We start from the raw sequence: 20,337 nt of genomic DNA on the forward strand, positions 1-20,337 counted from the left end.
TCAGTACTGAAAACTGAGGTAGCTTTGCCAAGAAGATGTCCCTAGCAGCATAACAAATGACCTCTTCTTAAGAGAAAAAGTAGATATTTTGACTTTAGGTTAAAGAAAATAAGATTTTCATCTGAAAAAATGATGAATTTTGGGGTGGTATGTTACATAACCAAAGGGTAAGTAATGAAGGCATCTCATCTTTTTTATTGTATTAAATAAATTAGAAGGTAGGCTGTAGGATTTCTAATTTGGCATAGATTAAGAACCAAATGAAATACACGTCCTGCAATTTGCCTTTTCTTTGCTGTATTTTATGATCAGTATATCTGTGAAAACCTTGTTTTGGAAAGGCAGATATTTTATATTCTGTTTTGGTGGTCACAAGTTCCTTGACACTGGCATGCTGCATGCTTTGCTAATATTTAGTGTTCATCTGTTATCAAGCGACCGTTGGCCTAGGTTGCTGTCAGGCAGTAAGCATCTTTTTTTACTGACTCTCAAGTGGTTTAAATCTTACAAACTGCAACTTATTAGGTGCTTTCATGTGGCCCTAAGAATAATTTCCACTGCCTGTTACCATTTGTTGGCTTAGGTCATATTTCCTACTGTGGAAAAGCTTCCCCCACAACCCTTTTCTTGCTCATATCCTCTGATGTTCATGGCTACACCACTGCCATTGTCCTTGTTTATGACATGAGTCACAGTTGTACTGCCTGGAGCCGCTCACTTCAACCAGTCTTTGATCTGGATTTAATGTACATGATAGAGACCATAGTCTTCATAGAAATTTTATATGGTCCTTGTGTGAGAAGAAACATATCCAGTGCAATCTCCTGGTTTCAGCTGGGCTAGAATTAATTATTCTTTTTCCTCGTAGCTGGTACAGTGCTGAGTTTTGGATTTAATATGAGAATAATGCTGATGACACAGTGACGTTTTAATTGTTGCTAGGTAATGCTCACCCTAAGTCAAGGACTTTTCCGTTTCCCATGCTCTGCCGGTGAGAAGGTGCGCAAGGGAGGGAGCAGAGCTGGGACAGCTGACCTGAACTAGCCAAAGGGCTGTTCCATACCATACATCATGCTCAGTTTATAAACTGGGGTGAGCTGGCCGGGCTACTGATCACTGCTCAGGGAGTAGCTGAGCATCGCTCAGCAGGTGGTGAGCAACTGCATTGTGCGCCACTTGCTTTTCACTTGCTTTTCACTTGCTTTTCTTGAGTTTTATTCTTCTCTCTCTTTTTATTATCTCCCTTTTCTTCTTCTTTGTCATCATCATGGTTATTATCATTATTATTAAATTTATTTCAAATATGTTACTGTTCTTATCTCAACCTGCGGGTTTCACCTTTTCCAATTCTCCTCCCCATCCCACCAGGGCCTGGGGTGGGAGAGTGGGCAAGCAGCTCTGTGGTACTTAGTTGCTGCCTAGGGTTAAACCATGCAATTAGGGGAAGAAATCTAAAGTGACAGTCTAAGTGCTCAGTTTGAAACGGGTTTTATTTTTCTTTCCTCAAAAGCTCAAAAGTAGTCTTCCACCTAAATGCATAAATACATGTAGGATGGCACTTTTTTTTTTTTTTTTTTTTTTTTTCCCTGAGATGCTCACTTTTTTGGGTTCTTGATGTTCTGGTACCCTGTGTACTGTTTCACTGATGATGAAGTTCAGAAACAGAAACTCAGCATAGACATATATGCATATATAAAAACCTTTTGTGAAATGACAATGTTCTTATGTTCATTCATTAATCTACATACTAGCTGAAGTATATACTGAAGAGCCACTAAAGGTTTCTGTAGTATCCAAACATTTTGCTTACAAATAAACAGAAATATGGAGAAAATTTTCAAGATCAAACACAGGGGCAATAGTAGCACCAGTGTTAAGCCTCAGGTAGCTGTTGTTTGTAATCCTCAATTTACTCATCTAGCCAGATTCAATCACTGAGTATTGGGAACTGCCCAATAACCCCAAGTGCTAATATTTAGTATTATCACGTAGCTGTTTGAGATTCTACAAAGTTCAAAATGATCCTTCTGGTTCAATAAAGTCTAGTTTTACGTGCCAGTTTTTGCAGATGTGTTTTTGCAGAACAGTTGTATAGGTTAGTGCATTTTGAGAGCGTAGTTTACATTGTACTATTCAAATAGTAAAATCAACTATTATAAGAAACTCCCTAACTTTGGGAATGCTGTGGAAAAGCAATTGCATTCAGCTTATATATAACAAAACTTAGTTAATTCAATTAAATGGGGGCATAAACCCAATCTGGATAAATGTGGGTTTTGTAATGAGTGGAGGTATCTTCCTCCTGAATAATCAGAACTCTTTCAGATAATCAAATAAACAAAGTTTTGAAAATATTTTTACTTTTTTACAAGGTATCGTAATATTACAAAATGCTTAAGAACTATTTTGAATCACAGGATGAAACATGGTATGGAAGTGCATTATTATTATTATTATTATTAATTAGTTTCCTGGCTTTTCTTTCAGGGTTTTCTAGTTATTTCAGTTGCATGTTTTTAATTGCTTAGTGAAATTATGTAGTCATATCTCAGAGTTGGTTTAATTGGAATTATTGATGTCTGAAGCAGCACCCAGGCTGGGAAAACTGAGGTCTGATCAAAGTCTGCAACTAATGGTTTAGTGAAGTTAAAAATTCACTCTGTAATTAAAAAATGAACGAGAGTGTGTGCTTTCAAAGTGCACATTTTATGCTAAGAAACAGTCACTTCTCATTTATTTGGAAATACTCATTGCAGTATTTGAAAAGAAGGGCAATGGTAATGACTGAAGTTTTTAATCCTGAATATTTGTTGAGTTTTTCACCTGTAATATTTTGCTGGATGCAGCAGTGTGCTTTCATGCCTGCTGGTATACTTTATTCTCTTTATTTGTATTTAAAACTGCATGTAAATTAGGAAGTTTTTTTATGATGGGTTTAAAGATTTTTGAATCATTTGGTTTTTTGTAATGGAAACCAAGAATTTTGAATCTTCCAGGGGGGCTTTTTTTTTTTGTAGCTTGATTGAAAGTACATACGTTTACAATTTTTAAATGTGCTATATAGAAGAAATAAATTTAACATTAAAGTGAATTCTGATTAGAGTTGATGAAAAAATCCAGAAGATACTAAGCAGTCAGATATTGCCTTTTGAAAGTCTGTATCGCAGTTGAGTCACTGCTGAGCATGCACAGGACAGTTGTTGAGCATCTCTGGTCAGGTGGGATGAATCCTCGCCTTTATTCTGAACGTGTCAGTGGGATGTTTGGACTGTTGCATTTGTTTAGAAAATTTAACCAGTTTTTGCAACATTTTGACTCTGATTGTTTAATGCAGCGAAATACGGTGCTGTCCAAGTTAACTGCAAAAGTGATTTTTTTTTTTTCTAAAAACTTACTGGCTTGTGCATGGGAAATCGCAACAGCAAACTGCTTTTTATGACACTGCATGTGGCATGATGGAGTTAGAAACCTGGGTAAATATCTGCGCTGGTGGGGCAGGTAACAGATGGAAAGTGGTAGCACTGGAGAAAGTTCAAGCAGACCAAAAGAGAGAATGGGTTTTACTTGCATTATGAACAAAAGGAGATAGGCTAAGTGATGCAAGAGACTTGGTTTCTCTTCTTAAGGAACACTTCCAGTCTTTTGTTATTGAACAGCATTTGTGTAGGGTGTTTTTGTGTGCCCTTCTTATTATCAGAAATATATATGTTTATTCCAAGGTGGATGGGGACCTTCCATTGAATGAGAGCAGTTGCAATCCAGTGTGCTCTGTGGAAGACCCACCACAGATTTCATCCTCTTTATGAAACTATGTTCATACATTCTCCAAAAGTTTGCATTTTTATCACTTAGCACTGTATTGATCAGCACTTCCTGAAGCTTTTTCTTCCTTAATTAAGAATGCAGAGAGCTTTACATTATTCTCCTTACAATCTCAAGAGCTCTTTTTACACTGCTTGTTTGGGGATTTGCTTCCTTGGGAGGGTTTATTACTGTATGAATGAAAATGCTTTTCTGAAGCTGTTAATCATTTCAAGGTTTTTTTTTTAAAAAAAGCTAATTAAGAATATTTCCCATTATTATTAAACTCTCAGGGGTGCTGTAGGGCGTGCACTATTATAATCAAAACCTGCAATTTGGCTTTACTTCTCGTGACCTTTGGCACAGTGGTATACACAGGAATTTTAAGGAGAACAGCTGACACTCCCCCACCCTAGCCACAGTGAAGCAAATGTGCTTTTTATCATTTTCTCATCAGCTGCTGCCTCCTGTTAGCAGTGAAATTGTTTTGAAAAGTATTATTTTGTCTGAACCATATTCAATTATGGAAGGGCTCTAACTAATCAAAAGAATTTCCTAACATTGTGGACTATTGGGCTGCAATACAATCTTTCTAGTGGAGTGGTGGAGGACTCATCATATGAGTCATTTTAAATTTGATTGAAGTAGATCACTGAAGAATGTATGGTAGGAAGCATTTATTCTCCATCACAGGATGTGCTAGATAAGATAATAAGCTATTTCTGTGACTCTTTGATGTTGAACTTCAGCATTTCAAGCGTTAGATAGAGTGGTGGTTTGGACATGCATTGCACCTAAAGATTGTGCATGGAGTAGTCTGCTAGCGTTGGAGAGTAATGCTGAGGCTCATCAATGAAACTTTTATACGTAGAGCCAGCGTCATCTGAATGATTCTTTGTGTGTTACGCACTGCATTGCAAACAGTTGGTACGTTGGGTGGAGAGTGCTGTTGGTGTCCTGTTTTGTAAGGGGTAACGTTCATCTTTTGTAGCTCTGATGAAGCAGTTTGCAGCCTGCATCCAGTTTACTTGAGCGGTTTTCTTGGAAGGGAACATTCCTTCTGAGACTGAATCTGAGAATGACTGAATGGTTAGGGTTGGAAGGGACCCCTGGAGGTCATCTGGTCCAACCCCTCTGTTCAGGCAAGGCCATCTAGAGCCAATTGCCCAGAACCATGGCCAGAAGGCTTGGAATATCTCCAAGGATGGAGGCTGCACAACTTTTCTGGGCCACCTGTGCCAGCACTTAGTCACTCTTACAGTAAAAAAAAGTGTTTCCTGATGTTCAAACAGAACGATGTTCAAACAGAACCTTCTGTGTTTCCATTTGTGCCCAGTGACTCTGGCCCTGTCACTGGGAACCACTGAAGAGAGCCTGGCTCTATCCTTGTTGTAACCTCCCTTTGGGTGTTTATAGGCACTGGGGAGATCCCCTCTGAGCCCTCTCTTCTCTAGGCTAAGCAGTCCTAGCTCTCTCAGCCTTTCCTCACGTGACATGCTCCAGTCCCTTAATCATCCTTGTGCCCATTATTGGACTCTCTTCTCTATGCCCACGTCTCTCTTGTACTGGGGAGGCCAACACTGGACCCAGAACTCCAGCTGTGGCCTCGCCAGTGCTGAGGAGAGGGGAAGGAACACCTCCCTCGACCTGCTGGCAATACCTTGCCTAATGCAGCTGAAGACACAGTTTGCCTTCTTTGCAGCAGGGTCCCTTTGCTGCATCATGTTTGACTTGGTGTCTGCCAGGACCCCCCACTCCTTTTCTGGCTGGTTGGTCCCTGTCAACACTTTTGTGTTAACATATTAACTCCATTAGGTAATTCTTAAATTTTGTGATCTTGGCAAAGCATGTGCAACTCTTTAATTGCAGTGTGCCAAAATCAGTTGTCAAAAATGTCTTTTATTCTCATCGAGATACTAATATTTTATCAGATATTTAATGTATTTTGCCACACAGATTTTTTGAAATAGAATTCTGAAATCTGTAGTTTGTTTTTAGTATGGTTTTAATTTTGTGCATAAAACTGTACTGTTAGGGATAGAATTGAACTTTTTTTAAAAAAAAATTCTAGATAATCTTAGCTGTATAGAAGTATACTTCTGTGTGCTGAGGGCTTCATTGCTTACAGTCTGTTGACACAATGGACCTGTCCTGTTGATCTTGTTCTCTTATTTTATTCTAATATGCGTATCTAATATTCTGAATAGTTGCTTATGTATAATATATGCAGGTACAACTCCACTATCACAATTTAATTGAATTAGTAATCAGGGATGAAGATACTGAGCATTCTTCAAAAATAAAGCCCATATTCATGAGTCTCAAGGAGAGTGAAGTTTGGCCTTGCCTCTCGACCTGAATATTTGAGAACATCTTCACAGAGAAAAGAGAAATGGTGACCTAAAGGACAGGACAGTGGGCTAGAATTATGAAATTGAGGAGCTTCTTGCCCATTGGCTTTAGGCACCTTTGGGCAATTTGCTGTATCTCTCTGCCTTAATTATCTCACCTGTAAATTACACATGATAGCTTTCTATGCTGCTGTAGAAAATTATATAAACAAGTTAAATAAGTACCACTTTACTAGTGGTCTACAGTTGGATTTCTGTATGGAAATGCTACTGCACTAATTTATATGGGTAACTTTAGCATGGAAAGCGTACGCTATTTCTACCTAAATAGTTAGAAAAATAACAAACTCAGGGTCCTCACAAAGTGCTCTGGTACATTTAGGAAGAGAATAATGTCAAGAGAGTCTGAGGGGAGCATTCCTGTGGGATATAACAAGGTGTTAGTAGGGAATGAGCTGAACTTTTACCCTAAAGTTGTGAGTTATCAGTCCAGCAATGGCTGGAGTTGGCAAACAGGCTTTTCTGAACTATGTGCTCCCTCTACCTCCGTCCAAGCCATCTACATCAAACGTGATGGCAGTATTCTTCCAAGATATGAGAAGAGCTGAAATACAGTAAGTGTTGGGCTAATAGCCCTGCTGTTTTCAGGGTGATGTAAATTGAGAGACATGTTGACCGTGGGCCTCATTTGACAGAAAGTCTCTTAGTTTGAAACTTAACCTACTAATTGCAAAGTCAGTCTGTTTGTTTCTGGCTTGTGGAGCGATGATGATAATCCTGTTTGCAACAGAAACTGGAATGCTATACTAAGTATGAAATAGTTCTTCACCCTACCTAGTATCTTCTTGCCATGATTTCTACTGAGCAGTCTAGTATTCCCTACATCACCCAGCAATCTTTAAATATGAGAATACAAAAATTTCTTGTTTTAGCTCCAGTGTTGTTAAGTGACATGGATTTGAACCATCCAGGACCTTTAGGTTGCGTACTCCAAGCATGCCACATATTTAGCATACAAATAGACGAATATGAGGGTGTGAGACAGACATGCACTAAACTGATAAAGACATCATCTCAGAGTGTGTATTAAAAATGAATTTCAGTAAATTAAATGTTATATATTAAAAGAATCATATAAATTGCTGATACAACTCGTCTGTGTTGTTCGGATACCAATTTAATTCCATTTATTCCTGTTAAACTCATCTTTCCAAATTTGCACATGAGTTTCAGATGATTAAAAAAACTTGATAATACCAATCCAGAATTACATAATAAAGCATATTACAGCTTTTCTTTAATTATAGTGAGTGGTGGGGACACCTTTCATCCCTGAAAGCCATTTAGTACCATTATACTGTTTGCATGGGTTTGATTACTCATGAATATGAGTTGTATTCACTAGTTCAACAAATTTAAATTTTTATGGTTTACTACTGCGTCCTCAAAATCGGAAAATGGACCAAAGCTCGGACCATTTATTCAGGCAAAACTATTCCTGCCCAAGCAGGAGCTGCAAAGGCCAATATAAATATAATGCAATTACTATCAGTCTGTGAAAACACACGTGACTGCCGAGGAGAGAGGAATATGTTATTTGGTGCTAATTGTTTCCTCAAAATCTCCTAATGAGTTAAAATGAAAGTAATTTAAAGAGAGGCTAAACATAAAGGAAAAATTTCCTGAGCAACTATTCCAGAGCCAGCTATTGGCTTCAGGCAGATAGAGGGGGGAATCTGTTCCACCTGAGACTTAAAAGCTATGAGACAAGAAATTGATGATTAAAAATGTCAATAGATAGGGCTCAGACAGATGTCTTTCCTGTCCTTTCTGAGTTTTAGTATCTCTGTAGTCTTAAGAATGAACTGGCCCCTTGAGGATGAGCAACAGCCGTGAGTTGTTATTCAAATGTAACTAAATTATAGAATTATCTGTGTTCTTCTAAGTTACCATTTGTTTAACAGCTAAATTGCCGTAGCGTTGCTGTAGCGTTGGTATTCCAGGCACACTGGGTTGTAAACCTGTGACAAGGGTGGAGTATTGTAGCTTCTTCTACTTTGCACTGGGAAAATCTAACAGACTTTAACGGTGGCTGTTGTTGGGGTATTTCTGCTTTATATTGCATATATTTAAAGATAAATGCAGGCCCTTCTTGATAACTGTAATGAACTGTCAGATCTGTTGTAAAGATTTAATGGTATAGCCAATAGAAAAGTTAATAAGAAAGGACAAAATTGAGCCTTTATATAAAGTTATGTAAAACAGTACATTATTATTTGCATACATCAACTGAATTTGGCATAAAGGTAGGCAGATGGGAGATTTTTTTTAGAGACAGAGAGAGAATTTTTCATCTCTGCTCATCCAAAGTAGTTGTCTCTGCTTTCAGGGTTTATTTGAAGTAGTCGAATGACTCCTTTGCAGCGGGGAAGCTGTTTGCATAGTGATGTCAGTGACATCCCTTTCTTGCTGTCTCTGTCTCGTGGAAGTTAGGCTCATGCGAGAGCAGGAGATGAGAAGAGGCTGGATTTTATGTATAACTTACGCCTTGCCTGGCTGGGTGAATTTTTCTGGTGTTTTTATGTTGAAGAAAAACTCTCTAACGTGGAAAACAAAGCTGTAATGCTCTGGAACTAACGGAGTTAACTGGCAGGGTACGATTTTAATTCAGGAAGCTTGAGACCTGTGTGATCCCTTCTTGTTAGTACATGGTTCTCCTGCTTATAGGTCTCCTGATCAACAGAGAGCTAAAGATAAGGATCTTACACCTTTTTGCATGAAAAAGGGCACAGTAAGGATTTGATGAACAGACACTTTTACAATAAAACTCTTCTGTCTCATTGAAGCTGTAGATTGCTAGCTATTATGTGACACTGAGCAGTTTTCCTTTCAGTATTATCACATAGTGACTTAAATGTGATGAGGCATTAGAAAAGATTGAATTATTTTAATTTTACTTTTTCACTGGGTTCTGAAGCCATTGTGTTTTATTTTGAGGTAAATTATCCTATTTATCTTGTCTGCATAAATACCTTTATGAATAATGCAAGAAGCTGGAATGCTAAAGGTAAAAATTACAGACCTGTCCTTAAAGGACAGGATTAACATCCTATGAGAGCTTATTCAAAACAAACTGGTGCCTTTGTTCTACAATACAAAAATGTGCCATTTTTGAGCTTTTGCAAAGCCATTATAGTGGAGTGTTGCCAAATCCATTAACAATTCTGTACCGATGACAGTTAAATAACTGAGTGGGGTAAAAGCAGGCAATGGAATGGTCTGTGCAGGGTCTCTTTAGAAGGCTTGAATGAAAAAAACTGCAAAAATACTTCCATGGGGGTAAAAGCAGCAATGTCTTATGGTGAAATACAGCTAGAAACAAGAAGTATTACGCTTAATGCAAAGGTAGTGCAGCTATTTAGCTGAAGACTACAGAGGCAAGTTAAGGTTTTGGAATATTTGCAGTTCCCAAGGAAATGCTAAATTGGCTGTTTCTTGCAAGCATTCTGTTTTGGACTATCTGTCTATTAATGCAGACCTACAGAAAGCCCCCACAAATTTGAAGGCTGGTGGATGTGTTTTCACTGACTTCTGTGAGCATGGCTTAGCCATGTGGGATGACAAGGTGAAGATGTGCATGTAAAGACCCAGGCTTCTCCATCCATGGCAGGATGCTGCGAGAAGTCAGAGACTGGAGCTGAGAGCTGTGTGCTCGTTCTGCTGCCAGGAGCACTGAGGGTAGGCAAGACCTAAAGCATGGAGACACAGCCAAAAAATGTCCCCTCGTTGTTTCCTCTGGCCTGTGTCATTACAGGATTACTGAACTGGTTTTCTTGTGCTCCTTAGAGAAATGGTTGTAAATTTTGTACTGTTTTCACTGGCAGATCAGAGTTATAGATTTTCCATTCAGCTTAACATAACTTTATGAAGAAAGTATATATATGTGCGTATTCTGGTTAGTATCTGCATACACAAAACACATATATACAGACACACAAAAGTGCATATATGGCTCAAATTGCATAGCAAAACCCAGAACCAGACTTGGATAGAAAGGTATTAATCTTGAGGCAAGTATGCAGGCATAGTGCTAGTGTCTAAAGATGAAAAGGCAGAGATGAAGAAAGGTGAATTGATTCTAATTCCCTGAGCTAGCCATTACGTATATCAGCATCTTCCTATGCAGAAAAGATCCTCATAAAAGTGTTTTCAAAAGCCATAGTACATCCAGATGGAAACGATCTGTGAAGTGAACTAAGTAATGTCACGGCATGTGACACACCTTTTTATAAAGCTGTTATTTGCAGTTCCTTCTTGGTCTTAGGAACATCTTGAATGATTCTGAATTTCTAAAACAAATCCATAATATTTTCCTATACCTGCGGAGATTTGTTTATACTTATGCTACAAATAATGCACAGGATCACAGGAGAAGGTAACAGACCTGATCATAATATTATCTCCCCTTTTAGTCTTTGTGTACATCAAGCATGGGAACAGGAAACTGTGATGTATCATACAAATGGAGAGAAGCCGCTAATGGTTTTCCCTGTTTATACCGCTGGTCATGTATATTGTATTATGCGGTGCTGCTAATGACGTGTTGCCAAAGGAATACTGGCTTGCTGCAGAAGCAGTGGGAGAGTTGCTTCCCCATTCTCCTCGCAGCTCCACCAGCCCAACCCGTCTCCAGCACGCACACACACGCATGTGCATGCAGGAGAAGGCTGGACTGGAGAGCAAGGAGAGTGCTGAGTTGAACCTGGAGAGGAGAAGAGCAGGGCACTTCCCGTCAGCTGGAAACGGCTTTGGGAGAGGAGAGGTGCTGGTATGGAGCAGAGCTTGAAGGTTTGTTTTTTTTTAGTAGTTGCTTCTGCATGTGTGTTTTGTGGTGGATTTTCCCCAAGAAACTCGCACAGGATCTCCTTTTCCTTTGCCCTCTGCCCATGGCATGGGTAGGGCAGTGCTAGAGTAAGTCCACTGGTCTAAGGAGATCAAGGCAGTTAAGGAAGAACCTCTACCACTGAAAGCAAGTCCCATTTTCCCAGCTCTGCTAGTTTAAGAAGTTGGTTTGTGTCTCCCTGAACATCAGTGGACAAAAGCTATAGACAGGTATGGTACTGCCAACAATAAAGTCGCCTGGTTTTGAAATAGTTCTGTGTATTATCTTACTTTTCTGACATAACCTGGAGAGACTCGTACACTGACGCTGCTCTTCTTCCATTGAGTAAAATGCTACTTAGTTTTGGTATCCTGGCAGACAGACTTTCTGAGACATGATCTGCCAGTCAATTAGTATCCTCTACCATGAGCCTAAATCAAATACACTTTTGAAAGGGCTCAAGTTTAGGAAAAAAAAAAATGAACTTTAGGAAATCTCTATTGATTCTGTAAATTAAAAATGTAAAATGGAATGGATCAAGGTCCGATACAGGACTGACCCAAGGAATCAGTCTTTAAGCAGGAACATTCTCCAGTTCAACACTGAGGAAGAAAAGAAAGCAAGAGGAAGGATTAATTTGCAGTTGACCTGCAATAGCAAAGTCATTCACTTTCAAAATAGGATTAAACTTGTTCCATCAGCCATGACATGTGAAAAGATCATGGGTATAAATTCTATTTGCTGTAATGAATTGAAAGTGTCTTGAGTTTGCAAGCAGCACTCATCGTTGATGGACAGCTAGATTTGTGCAGTGTTTTAACACTAAAATTAGCTTCAACAGAATAAAAAGTACAGAAAAGGTGGCAGCAGTGACAGATTTTAAAGCATGAAATACTGACTTTATTGTTAGAGGGAAGCTGAATAAAGCTAGAAATAAATAGTGGTTATAACCCTATTATGTAGACAACTTGCTGCATTCTTGAGTGAGGGTGAACGTAAAACTGGAAAAAGGCATTTGTTTAGGTTTCTCAGCCATATTTCAACAAGAACAAATACTGTTACCTAAATGAGGAAAAATAGAACTTTTCTGTGATGTTGCTCGTAAGATGTGAGAAAATGGAACTATACTGAAGGATACTTCATTCAAATTTATTTTGACGTACATCAGTATGACTCCACTGCAGTCCATGAAATCATATTGGTGTATGTATTTTTGTAAATGGAGATAAAAGCTACACTCTGTGGTTACTTAATAACCTTAACTCAGTCTTGTGTCAGGATCATGCGACACTGGTACTTTGATGCTTGCAGATCTAAGTGCAGTTTCAGAACATGTTTTCCCCAAATTTTTGTGGTAGGTGTACACAATTTTATGTATATTTTAAATGTGCCGGTTGCAGAGAAAAAAATATCAATGGGTGAAAATGGCTAATATTTGTAAATAATATGAGATTCATTTCCATTGACAAGGTAGCCAGCTGAAGACTGTCCAGGGTTAAAAAAAAAAATAATAATAAATTAAAAATAGCTTGAGCTAAATAAAGGGATGAAAATATAATAGCTTCTTAAATTACCGCAAGGTTAACATATAATTAATTTGCTAATTTTAATTACAACCCTAAAAAAATGTGCTGAAAAATGCTCAAAGGGGAGAAGCAGCCAGGTGCTAGCTGTGATTAGCCAAGTTACTAGCAATTATGAGGTCTCTGTTAACCATGTTACAGAAATTTTAAGAAGTCCTTTATAAAAACAGGACATTTATTGAAACTCAGCGGGGTATGCATCTTGCTGTACCTTTCCATTGCTACAGACTTGCTGTCACTTGCCTCACTCTTTTCCAGCTAAATGTTTTATTGCAGCTGAAACACGGACTGCTTTTTCTGTTTGTCACACGCTGTTATACATGTACTAGGTATTTATTTTGGTCATATAAACAGAAGAGATTAAATATTGGTCGCAAAGTTCTCTGAGCACCTTAGGTGCCAGATAGCTGACAGTATCACGGCTGAACACTGGAAACAGCAATCCTGAAGAAAATGCTTTTCCTTCCGAAGGTGTCCTGGGACATGCAGTTTGTATAGCAGAAATGTAGCTGCTTTTCAGTGGAGAACCTGCTCTGCAATGCTTCATATGCACTGACAAATGTAACTTCCGAGTTAAAAAAACAAGGGGGGGGGGGGCAAAAAAATCTGCATGTTTGCTTTGCATTTTAAGCTAATCATGGTGTATACAAATGTTTTGTATGTATCAAATTCCATGATGTATTATTGTATTATTGTTCTTTTTTATTGTTATGTGAGTCGTGTTTTACGTGTCTGTTGTTGGGAATCGTAATAACCTTGATCTATCTATTAAAGGAAGACTTTTTTTTAAAAAAAAAAATTAAAATAAAATAAAATAAAATAAAACAAAAACAAACCAAAAAAACACACACAACAAAATGAAAAAAACCAACAATATTAAAAAAAACAAACAACAAACCAAACCTAAAGCATTGGTGTCAAAGGAAATTAATTTCCTGGCTGGCTTGTGTTTTTCTCTGAGGCAGATATTGATGAGTGTGCAGAGGGGATCATTGAGTGTCACAACCATTCACGCTGTGTTAACCTCCCAGGGTGGTACCACTGTGAGTGCAGAAGCGGTTTCCATGACAATGGAAGCTATTCTCTTTCCGGGGAGTCCTGTGTTGGTAAGCAATGATCAGCATAGCACTTTTTTTTTTCCTCCTTCTGCATGGTGTTACAAAGTGACTATTGAGACAATGTCCTGAGCAGTTACTGTGTTTAATACTAAAATGAGAATGCAAGCGAGCGTGGCTGCGTTTGTCAGCATCCCCGGCCACGCAGTGTGGGTGCTGGTTCAAGGCGAGTCACGTTTTTGAACGGTTATTACAGGAGGGAGGCGGTTGGAAATCCAACTTACTGGGCTTTGCCATTTATCATAATAAATTGCTGTAAAACTTGAAGTGAAAGTAGGCTTTCTGGGGAGCGCAATAGGTCATAAAAGGGGAAGAGTTGGTTTTCCATTTTCAAATTTCAGCAGAGCAATATGAGAACACATGTGGGGTATGTCTCCGCTGCTTTGCTTTGTTTGTTTTCCATTGTTTGGCATCTTCATCCTTTTATTTTTAGTTATGTGAATAGCATTACGCTCTTTATGCACCGTATATGCAGAATAAGACCCTAAGAGCATGAACAGAGAGGAATTTCTAAAGGAATGCAGAGGAGTTAGTTATTTCTATGGGAGGATAGAGGATGAGGCTCCTTGAGGATTTGGTGCTCATTCTTGCAGCCTGGGTGCCTTTCACTGGCTCTAAGAGTTTGTGTGCCACTGCTGCAAGTAGGCAATAATAAAATCATAGTGAAGATCCTAATTGTGGCTTAACTCTGCCTTAAAATTTCTCCATCTTTTTACTTATTTTCAGAAGCCTTATACGTAATTTCTATATGATATTTCATCAGATGACTCTAAAACTATTTAGAAAGGTTCCCATTTTAACTTCTATAGAGACAGACAACTTTGCATAGTTCTGTGTTCTTCAGAATTTCAGTTATTCCATCTCCACTCAGCTCTATGAATTTTCTATGAAAGGTTTTCTGCTTCTTCTATGATTTTTTTTTTAACACTGTGAATTTTCATTTAGTATATCCATAAGTGCAAAGGGCTCTTTCTAAGATTTAAAGTAAAAATGTATATATTTTATTGCAGGTTTTTATTACAAATTTACTTGTAACAAACATTTCCATCTTATATGAATTTTGGCTATTAGAAGTCCTTGGGATAAGATAGCATTGTGTTTCAAAAACACAGAGGAACAATAATTATTTTCAAAAGCAATATTGTGTAGATTGTCCAGCTATATTACTGTTGTGGTGTAACCCCAGCCGGCAGCTCAGCCCCACGCAGCCGCTTGCTCACTCTTCCCTGGTGGGATGGGGGAGAGAACCAGAAGAGTAAAAATGAGAAAACTCATGGGCTGAAAGAAAGGCAGTTTAACGGGTAAAGCAAAAGCCGCACATGGAAGCAAAGCAAAGCGAGGAATCCCTTCCCCCCTCCCCAGGGGCAGGCAGGTGCCCAGCCACCCCCAGGACAGCAGGGCTCCGCCACGCGTAGCGGTGACTTGGGAGGACAGACGCCGTCACTCCCAACGTCCCCCCGTCCTTCTTCTCCCCCAGCTTTCCATGCCGAGCATGACGCCGCATGGGATGGGATGTCCCTTTGGTCCGTGGGGCTCGGCTGTCCCGGCTGTGTCCCCTGCCAGCCCCTGGTGCCCCCCAGCCTGCTGGCTGGTGGCTGAGGAGCAGGAAAGGCCTTGAATTGACAGACCAGAGGCTGTGCTGCCCCTCGGTGGGACCTGAGTAGTCTGGAGAGCTGGGTGGAGAGGGACCTGGTGAGGCTCAGCAGGGGCAAGTGTGAGGTCCCGCACCTGGGGAGGGAGAACCCCCTGTACCAGCACAGGCCGGGGCTGACCTGCTGGAGGGCAGCTCTGCAGAGGAGGCCCTGGGACTGCTGGTGGGCAGCAGGTTGCCCCCGAGCCAGCACCGTGCCCGTGTGGCCAAGGTGGCCACTGGGCTCCTGGGGTGCATGAGGAGCGTGGCCAGCAGGTGCAGGGAGGTGATTCCCCCAGCTCTGCTCCGCCCTGGTGAGGCCGCACCTGGAGCGCTGTGCCCAGTGCTGGGCTGCCCAGTGCTGGGCTCCCCAGTTCCAGGGACAGGGAACTGCTGGGGAGGGGCCAGCGGAGGCTACGAAGGTGATGAGGGACAGGAGCATCTCCCTCGTGAGGCAAAGCTGGGAGAGCTGGGGCTGGGAAGAGAAGACTGAGGTGGGGAATCTTATAGTGTCTACAAATATCTTAAGGGCGAGTGCCAGCAGGACGGGGCCAGGCTCTTTTCAGTGGTGCCCAGCGACAGGCCAAGGGGCAACGGGCATGAACTGCACCACAATAAGTTCCATCTGAACATCAGGAAAAACACCCTTGTCTTGAGGGTGGCAGAGCGCTGGGATAGGCTGCCAGAGAGGCTGTGCAGTCTCCTCCTCTGGAGACATGCAAAACCCACCTGGGTGTGATCCTGTGTAGCCTGCTCTAGCAGGGGGTCAGACCAGATGGTCTCCAGAGGCCCCTTCCACCCCTGACCGTGCTGTGACTGTGTAAGCAGTGCTTAGCAGTAACTAAAACATCCCTCAATTTTCAACGCTATTTCCAGCACAAATCCAAAGCATAGCTCTAACCTAGCTACTCTGAAGAAAATTAACTCTACTCCAGCCAAAACCAGCACACTTAGCATTTTACACATTGTCCTAAGCTGACAGCTCAATAAAATCACAGCAGTGAACTTCATTGTGGTAACTGTGTAAAAGAAATGGCAGGTTTTAAAGCATTTTGGGACTTAATAGGTAAAACACCACATGACAGTCTCATATTTCTAAACAAATTATCAAATGTTAAGAATTCTCTTCTGGTTTACATTTAGATCTCTTTTTTTTTTTTTTTTTTTTTTTTTTTTAACGTGTAAATTCTGTAAAAGGAGTGATGGGTAGAGCAATGGTGAAAATACTTGCTTTAGGAGAAGTCGAAGCACCATGACATAGCCTTCAAAAAGCCCTGAGGCAACTGGGGATAAGGGTCATTCCTAGCATTCCTGACACCTGCCTGTACTGCTTGTGTGGGGAACCCCATCCCTTGCCAGGCTGACCTTACGGAGTTGGTTTGGGACAAAGAAGTTCTAAGGCTCAGGCTGGTCTCAGGAAAAAAGAGGTGCATAGACAAGGCTGTGGTTTTGAATGGCTCACAGCTAGGCTCAGCTTCTGAAAAAGTCATTATTGCTTGCATTGCATCACGGCTAAAGGGAAGAGCACTTGGCTACCCTGCAGCAAAAAAAGAGCCTAAAATGTTCTGGATTCTGTGGGGATTGGAGGGATGAGTTTTCCTGAAAACAAACTGCCCTTGCTTTGACCTGCACAGCGTGCTGGAAGTTTGTAAGGTGAGGTGCTCATCTTGCCATATGCAAGTTGTAAACAGAACGTGAAATTAGCAGGGTTATTTTAACGAAATAGCTCTTCTGAACCATCTGCTGCAGGGTACCAGTGAGGAAAAGAATAAACCAGTTTATTTTATTTCATTATACTGGTTAACCAATTAAAAATTAATTGAAAGACTCTGCTAACCCACACTGACAAAGGAATTTCGAAGTGTGATATTGAAGTGCAATAAGAATTGTTTAAAATTAAATGATAACACTACACGTTCTGCCTAGACCTTGGTTTCTTGAACACTGACTTCCACCACATTACAGAGCTCGTTTGTGTGGTGGAGTCTTTAGAGTCAAGGCCAGTGTCATTCAGTCTGCTCCAGATGGAAGAGGTTTCATCTGCATAGCAACAGCGTTTTCTCCTGGTGTATTTTCCAGACTGTATACTGAAATCCTAGCATGTACCTGAGGTGGATTTGGACCATTGCCCTTCAGTGTGTTTTGGAACGTTTCTCCTTCCTCTTGAAGGACAAAACCTAGAGAACAATAAATAGGCTAAGAGCATAACTACAAATAAATAACAAAAAAAGATCAAACCCTCCTCCACAAAACAATAGTAGTAATAACATATGAAAATCATAAGGCAGTGGGAGGGAGTACTCTGCTCTGACAGATTGCCCAGAGCCCAGGCAGCCAGTTGCTTTTGCTGGATGCATTTATGTATCTCTTGGTTAACCCCCTTTCCCATTTTTATGTAGGTGGTCTTGTAGCCGAGTCATTGCTTGCGGTGTCTCTGCAGTGCTTGCAGAACATTTTTAAAAAATAACATCTATTTGGGAAGTGTTGTGATACTTTAGTGCTTTTAAAAGCTATATCCTCATTGACTAGCAGAAAACAGTGGAGTTTGGCCCCTGGCAAGGGACAGAGGTGTAACGGATGTGGCAGGGAAGGTCACAGTGTTGCTCCAGAGCTTGGGCAGTAAGGATGTATGACTTCACCAGGCCACTTCAAGCTTGGGAAGATTCTTTTATTACTCAAAATACCAACCGAAGGCAGCTTTGAAAAGGGAATATATTTCCATGGCTATGTGTTTATAAAAGATGGCAGCTTCATAAGGTGATAGTGAGCAGGCTCAAATTAAGAGAATGTAATTTAATTTTCAGCGGTAGCATTTTTATGAGGCGCTGGCCTTTCACAATATGTTATTAAGAATACTGCTTGCAGACAAAAGGCAATTGCTGCACTAAGTTGTTAGCAAAGTTTGCTTGGCAATTAAAACATAGGCTATAGCTGCTGGGTTGTGTATTTTTTTTTCTTTTTTTAATATGAGCATTGCTACGCTTTAAGGTTAACAAACAAAAGTACTTTATAGAGAACTATGAGCTGTCATATGATGTTCATCCCAGTATTAACTACTATCTACTGGTACCATATTGAAGTAACTGACATACGTTGTTTTTTCCCTGCGCTAAGTACCTGTTGCCAAATACTGCTCTCTCATAAGGTAATCATTGAATAAACCCTCACCATTGAATTTTCAGTGATAACCTTTAAGATTATCAGAACCAAAAGCTGGCAAATAAATGCTGTATTCTGGGGAGTTCATAATGTCCCACAAAGCTCACTCCCATCTACAGCAGCAAAATAAAAGCAAATTAAATTGTTTTTTACACTCCATCTCTCTTTAAGCAAGATGCTTCCAGTCTGTAAAGAGCTGTTCAGACCCTGGTGTGCAAAATTCTTGATCCCATTTTTTTCATGATGTTTTCTGGTTTTGAGTTTCTGTGTTGTGACTTGCAAACACAGAAGGAAAAACCAAGGCAGCAGTCCCTGTCAGTCGTTGGTTATTTTTTTCTTTTCTTTAAGAATCAGTGCAACTTTTGTAGGGAACCTTAACATGGATCCTCCTCCCACCAAAAAACCACAGGATTCACCATGTATTTCACCCTGAAAGGCTGCATAGCTAGACCTCATGGCAGGGCTAGAGTAGCTGTTGGGGGGAAATGGAAGCTGGAAAAAGGCAGGACTCAGCAGCTTGTGGAAAAAAAACCCCTCCACATATGTTAGTCTCCCACAAAAGTTGGGTGAAGCAGAGCTGGAGAGTGAGATCTGAATGGGATTAAAACCGGTTCCTGAAGCTTTCATAGATTCCATAGTGTGCTGCAGTGTTGTCCTGTTACCTAGATTAGAAAGAAAAAGGAGGTTTGTTGTTTATTTTGCCCCCTTCCTGTGTCAAACAAAAAGCTAGAGCCATCCTTTGAAAATCTTCCTATATGCCTGAGAATTGTTTTTCGATCTCTAGTTAGAGAAGTGGTGCATAGACAGAAAGGTTTGCGTGTGGTACAGTGTCCCAGACCAACACTAGAACCTGCTGGTTTACGACTTTCTTCTGTTCTGCTCATAGAATTTTTTAGACTCTGATATTATGAGCATTGTGTCTGTGGATTTTATCCTGCAAAATAAAAATAATGTTGCTTACTTTCCTTTTAGTAAATTCTGATTCTTGTATTCTAAGAGAAAGTTGTGTTCCATGTCTTCAAGGTAATTGTATGTAGTCATTTCTGTATTTTCCAGAAAGCATTAGTAAATCCTATATTCAGTCTCTAATTTACTGTGCGATGTTCTTTAATAGACCATTATGTCTCTATAGAATAAAAGTACTCTCATAAAATATTTTCTAACTAAAAATGAATCTGTTTAGTGATTTATTTTTTCAAAGATGAGTCCAAATAATTTTGATTTAGAAAGAAGGCAAATACATTAAGTGACAAGTTGCCTGTGAAATATGATATGTCAAAACAGTGTTTAGTTAACTTGTACATACATTGGTTTGGTAGCTCAGCGTACATTTTTCACGTTAACATTTTACTGTAATGGTTTAATGTACCGTAACAGTTAAAATTAGCACATTAGCAGGGTTCTTTCTTCTGCAACAGCTTATCATGATATTACAGAGCACCACACTGCATGACTTGCTTGCACACATTTATTAAGGTGCTATAGAAAAGTCGTACCATTAAAACCTGAATAGCCTTGAAAACTAAGAAATGAAGTAGCTAGGGATTGGTTTAAAATTTCAGTTAAACCAAGTTAATGAGCTGGTGTTGATATGTACAGTCATGCTTGTCTTCTACCCCATTCAAATACAGTGGCCATGGGACCTCTCATAATATCTGAAGCAAAATACTTCTCATTACAGCCAAAAAGGATGGAAAAGGAAATTGCATCTCAGGGGATTATCTTATTCCATTTTGATTCTGATTTCTTGTGTGCCCAAGTTACCAAGCTGTCTTTATGTACTTTGAGAGCGCATTGGGAAATGTGCACATCTTGG

The 20,337-nt window shown here is 40.0% G+C and overlaps 1 protein-coding gene across 5 annotated transcripts in view; it reads left to right on the top strand.

Moving 5' to 3' along the window:
* Positions 1–20,337, top strand: part of NELL1 (neural EGFL like 1) — a 321,378-nt gene that overhangs the window by 264,136 nt on the left and 36,905 nt on the right. For 3 of the 5 annotated variants that reach the window (XR_013930834.1, XM_080405208.1, XM_080405205.1), the window contains exon 16: positions 13,583–13,723. The exons of 1 other annotated variant lie outside the window; for it this stretch is intronic. Coding sequence is in view for 3 of the 4 variants with exons in the window: in XM_080405208.1 (XP_080261334.1) it covers positions 13,583–13,723 (141 nt within the window). In the remaining variant the exon portion in view is untranslated. The remainder of the gene's footprint in view (positions 1–13,582; positions 13,724–20,337) is intronic. One more of the 5 variants, XM_080405206.1, reaches the window with a different exon arrangement.

Source organism: Falco punctatus, assembly GCF_963210335.1.
Source record: "Falco punctatus genome assembly, chromosome: 10".
Taxonomy (NCBI): Eukaryota; Metazoa; Chordata; class Aves; order Falconiformes; family Falconidae; genus Falco; species Falco punctatus.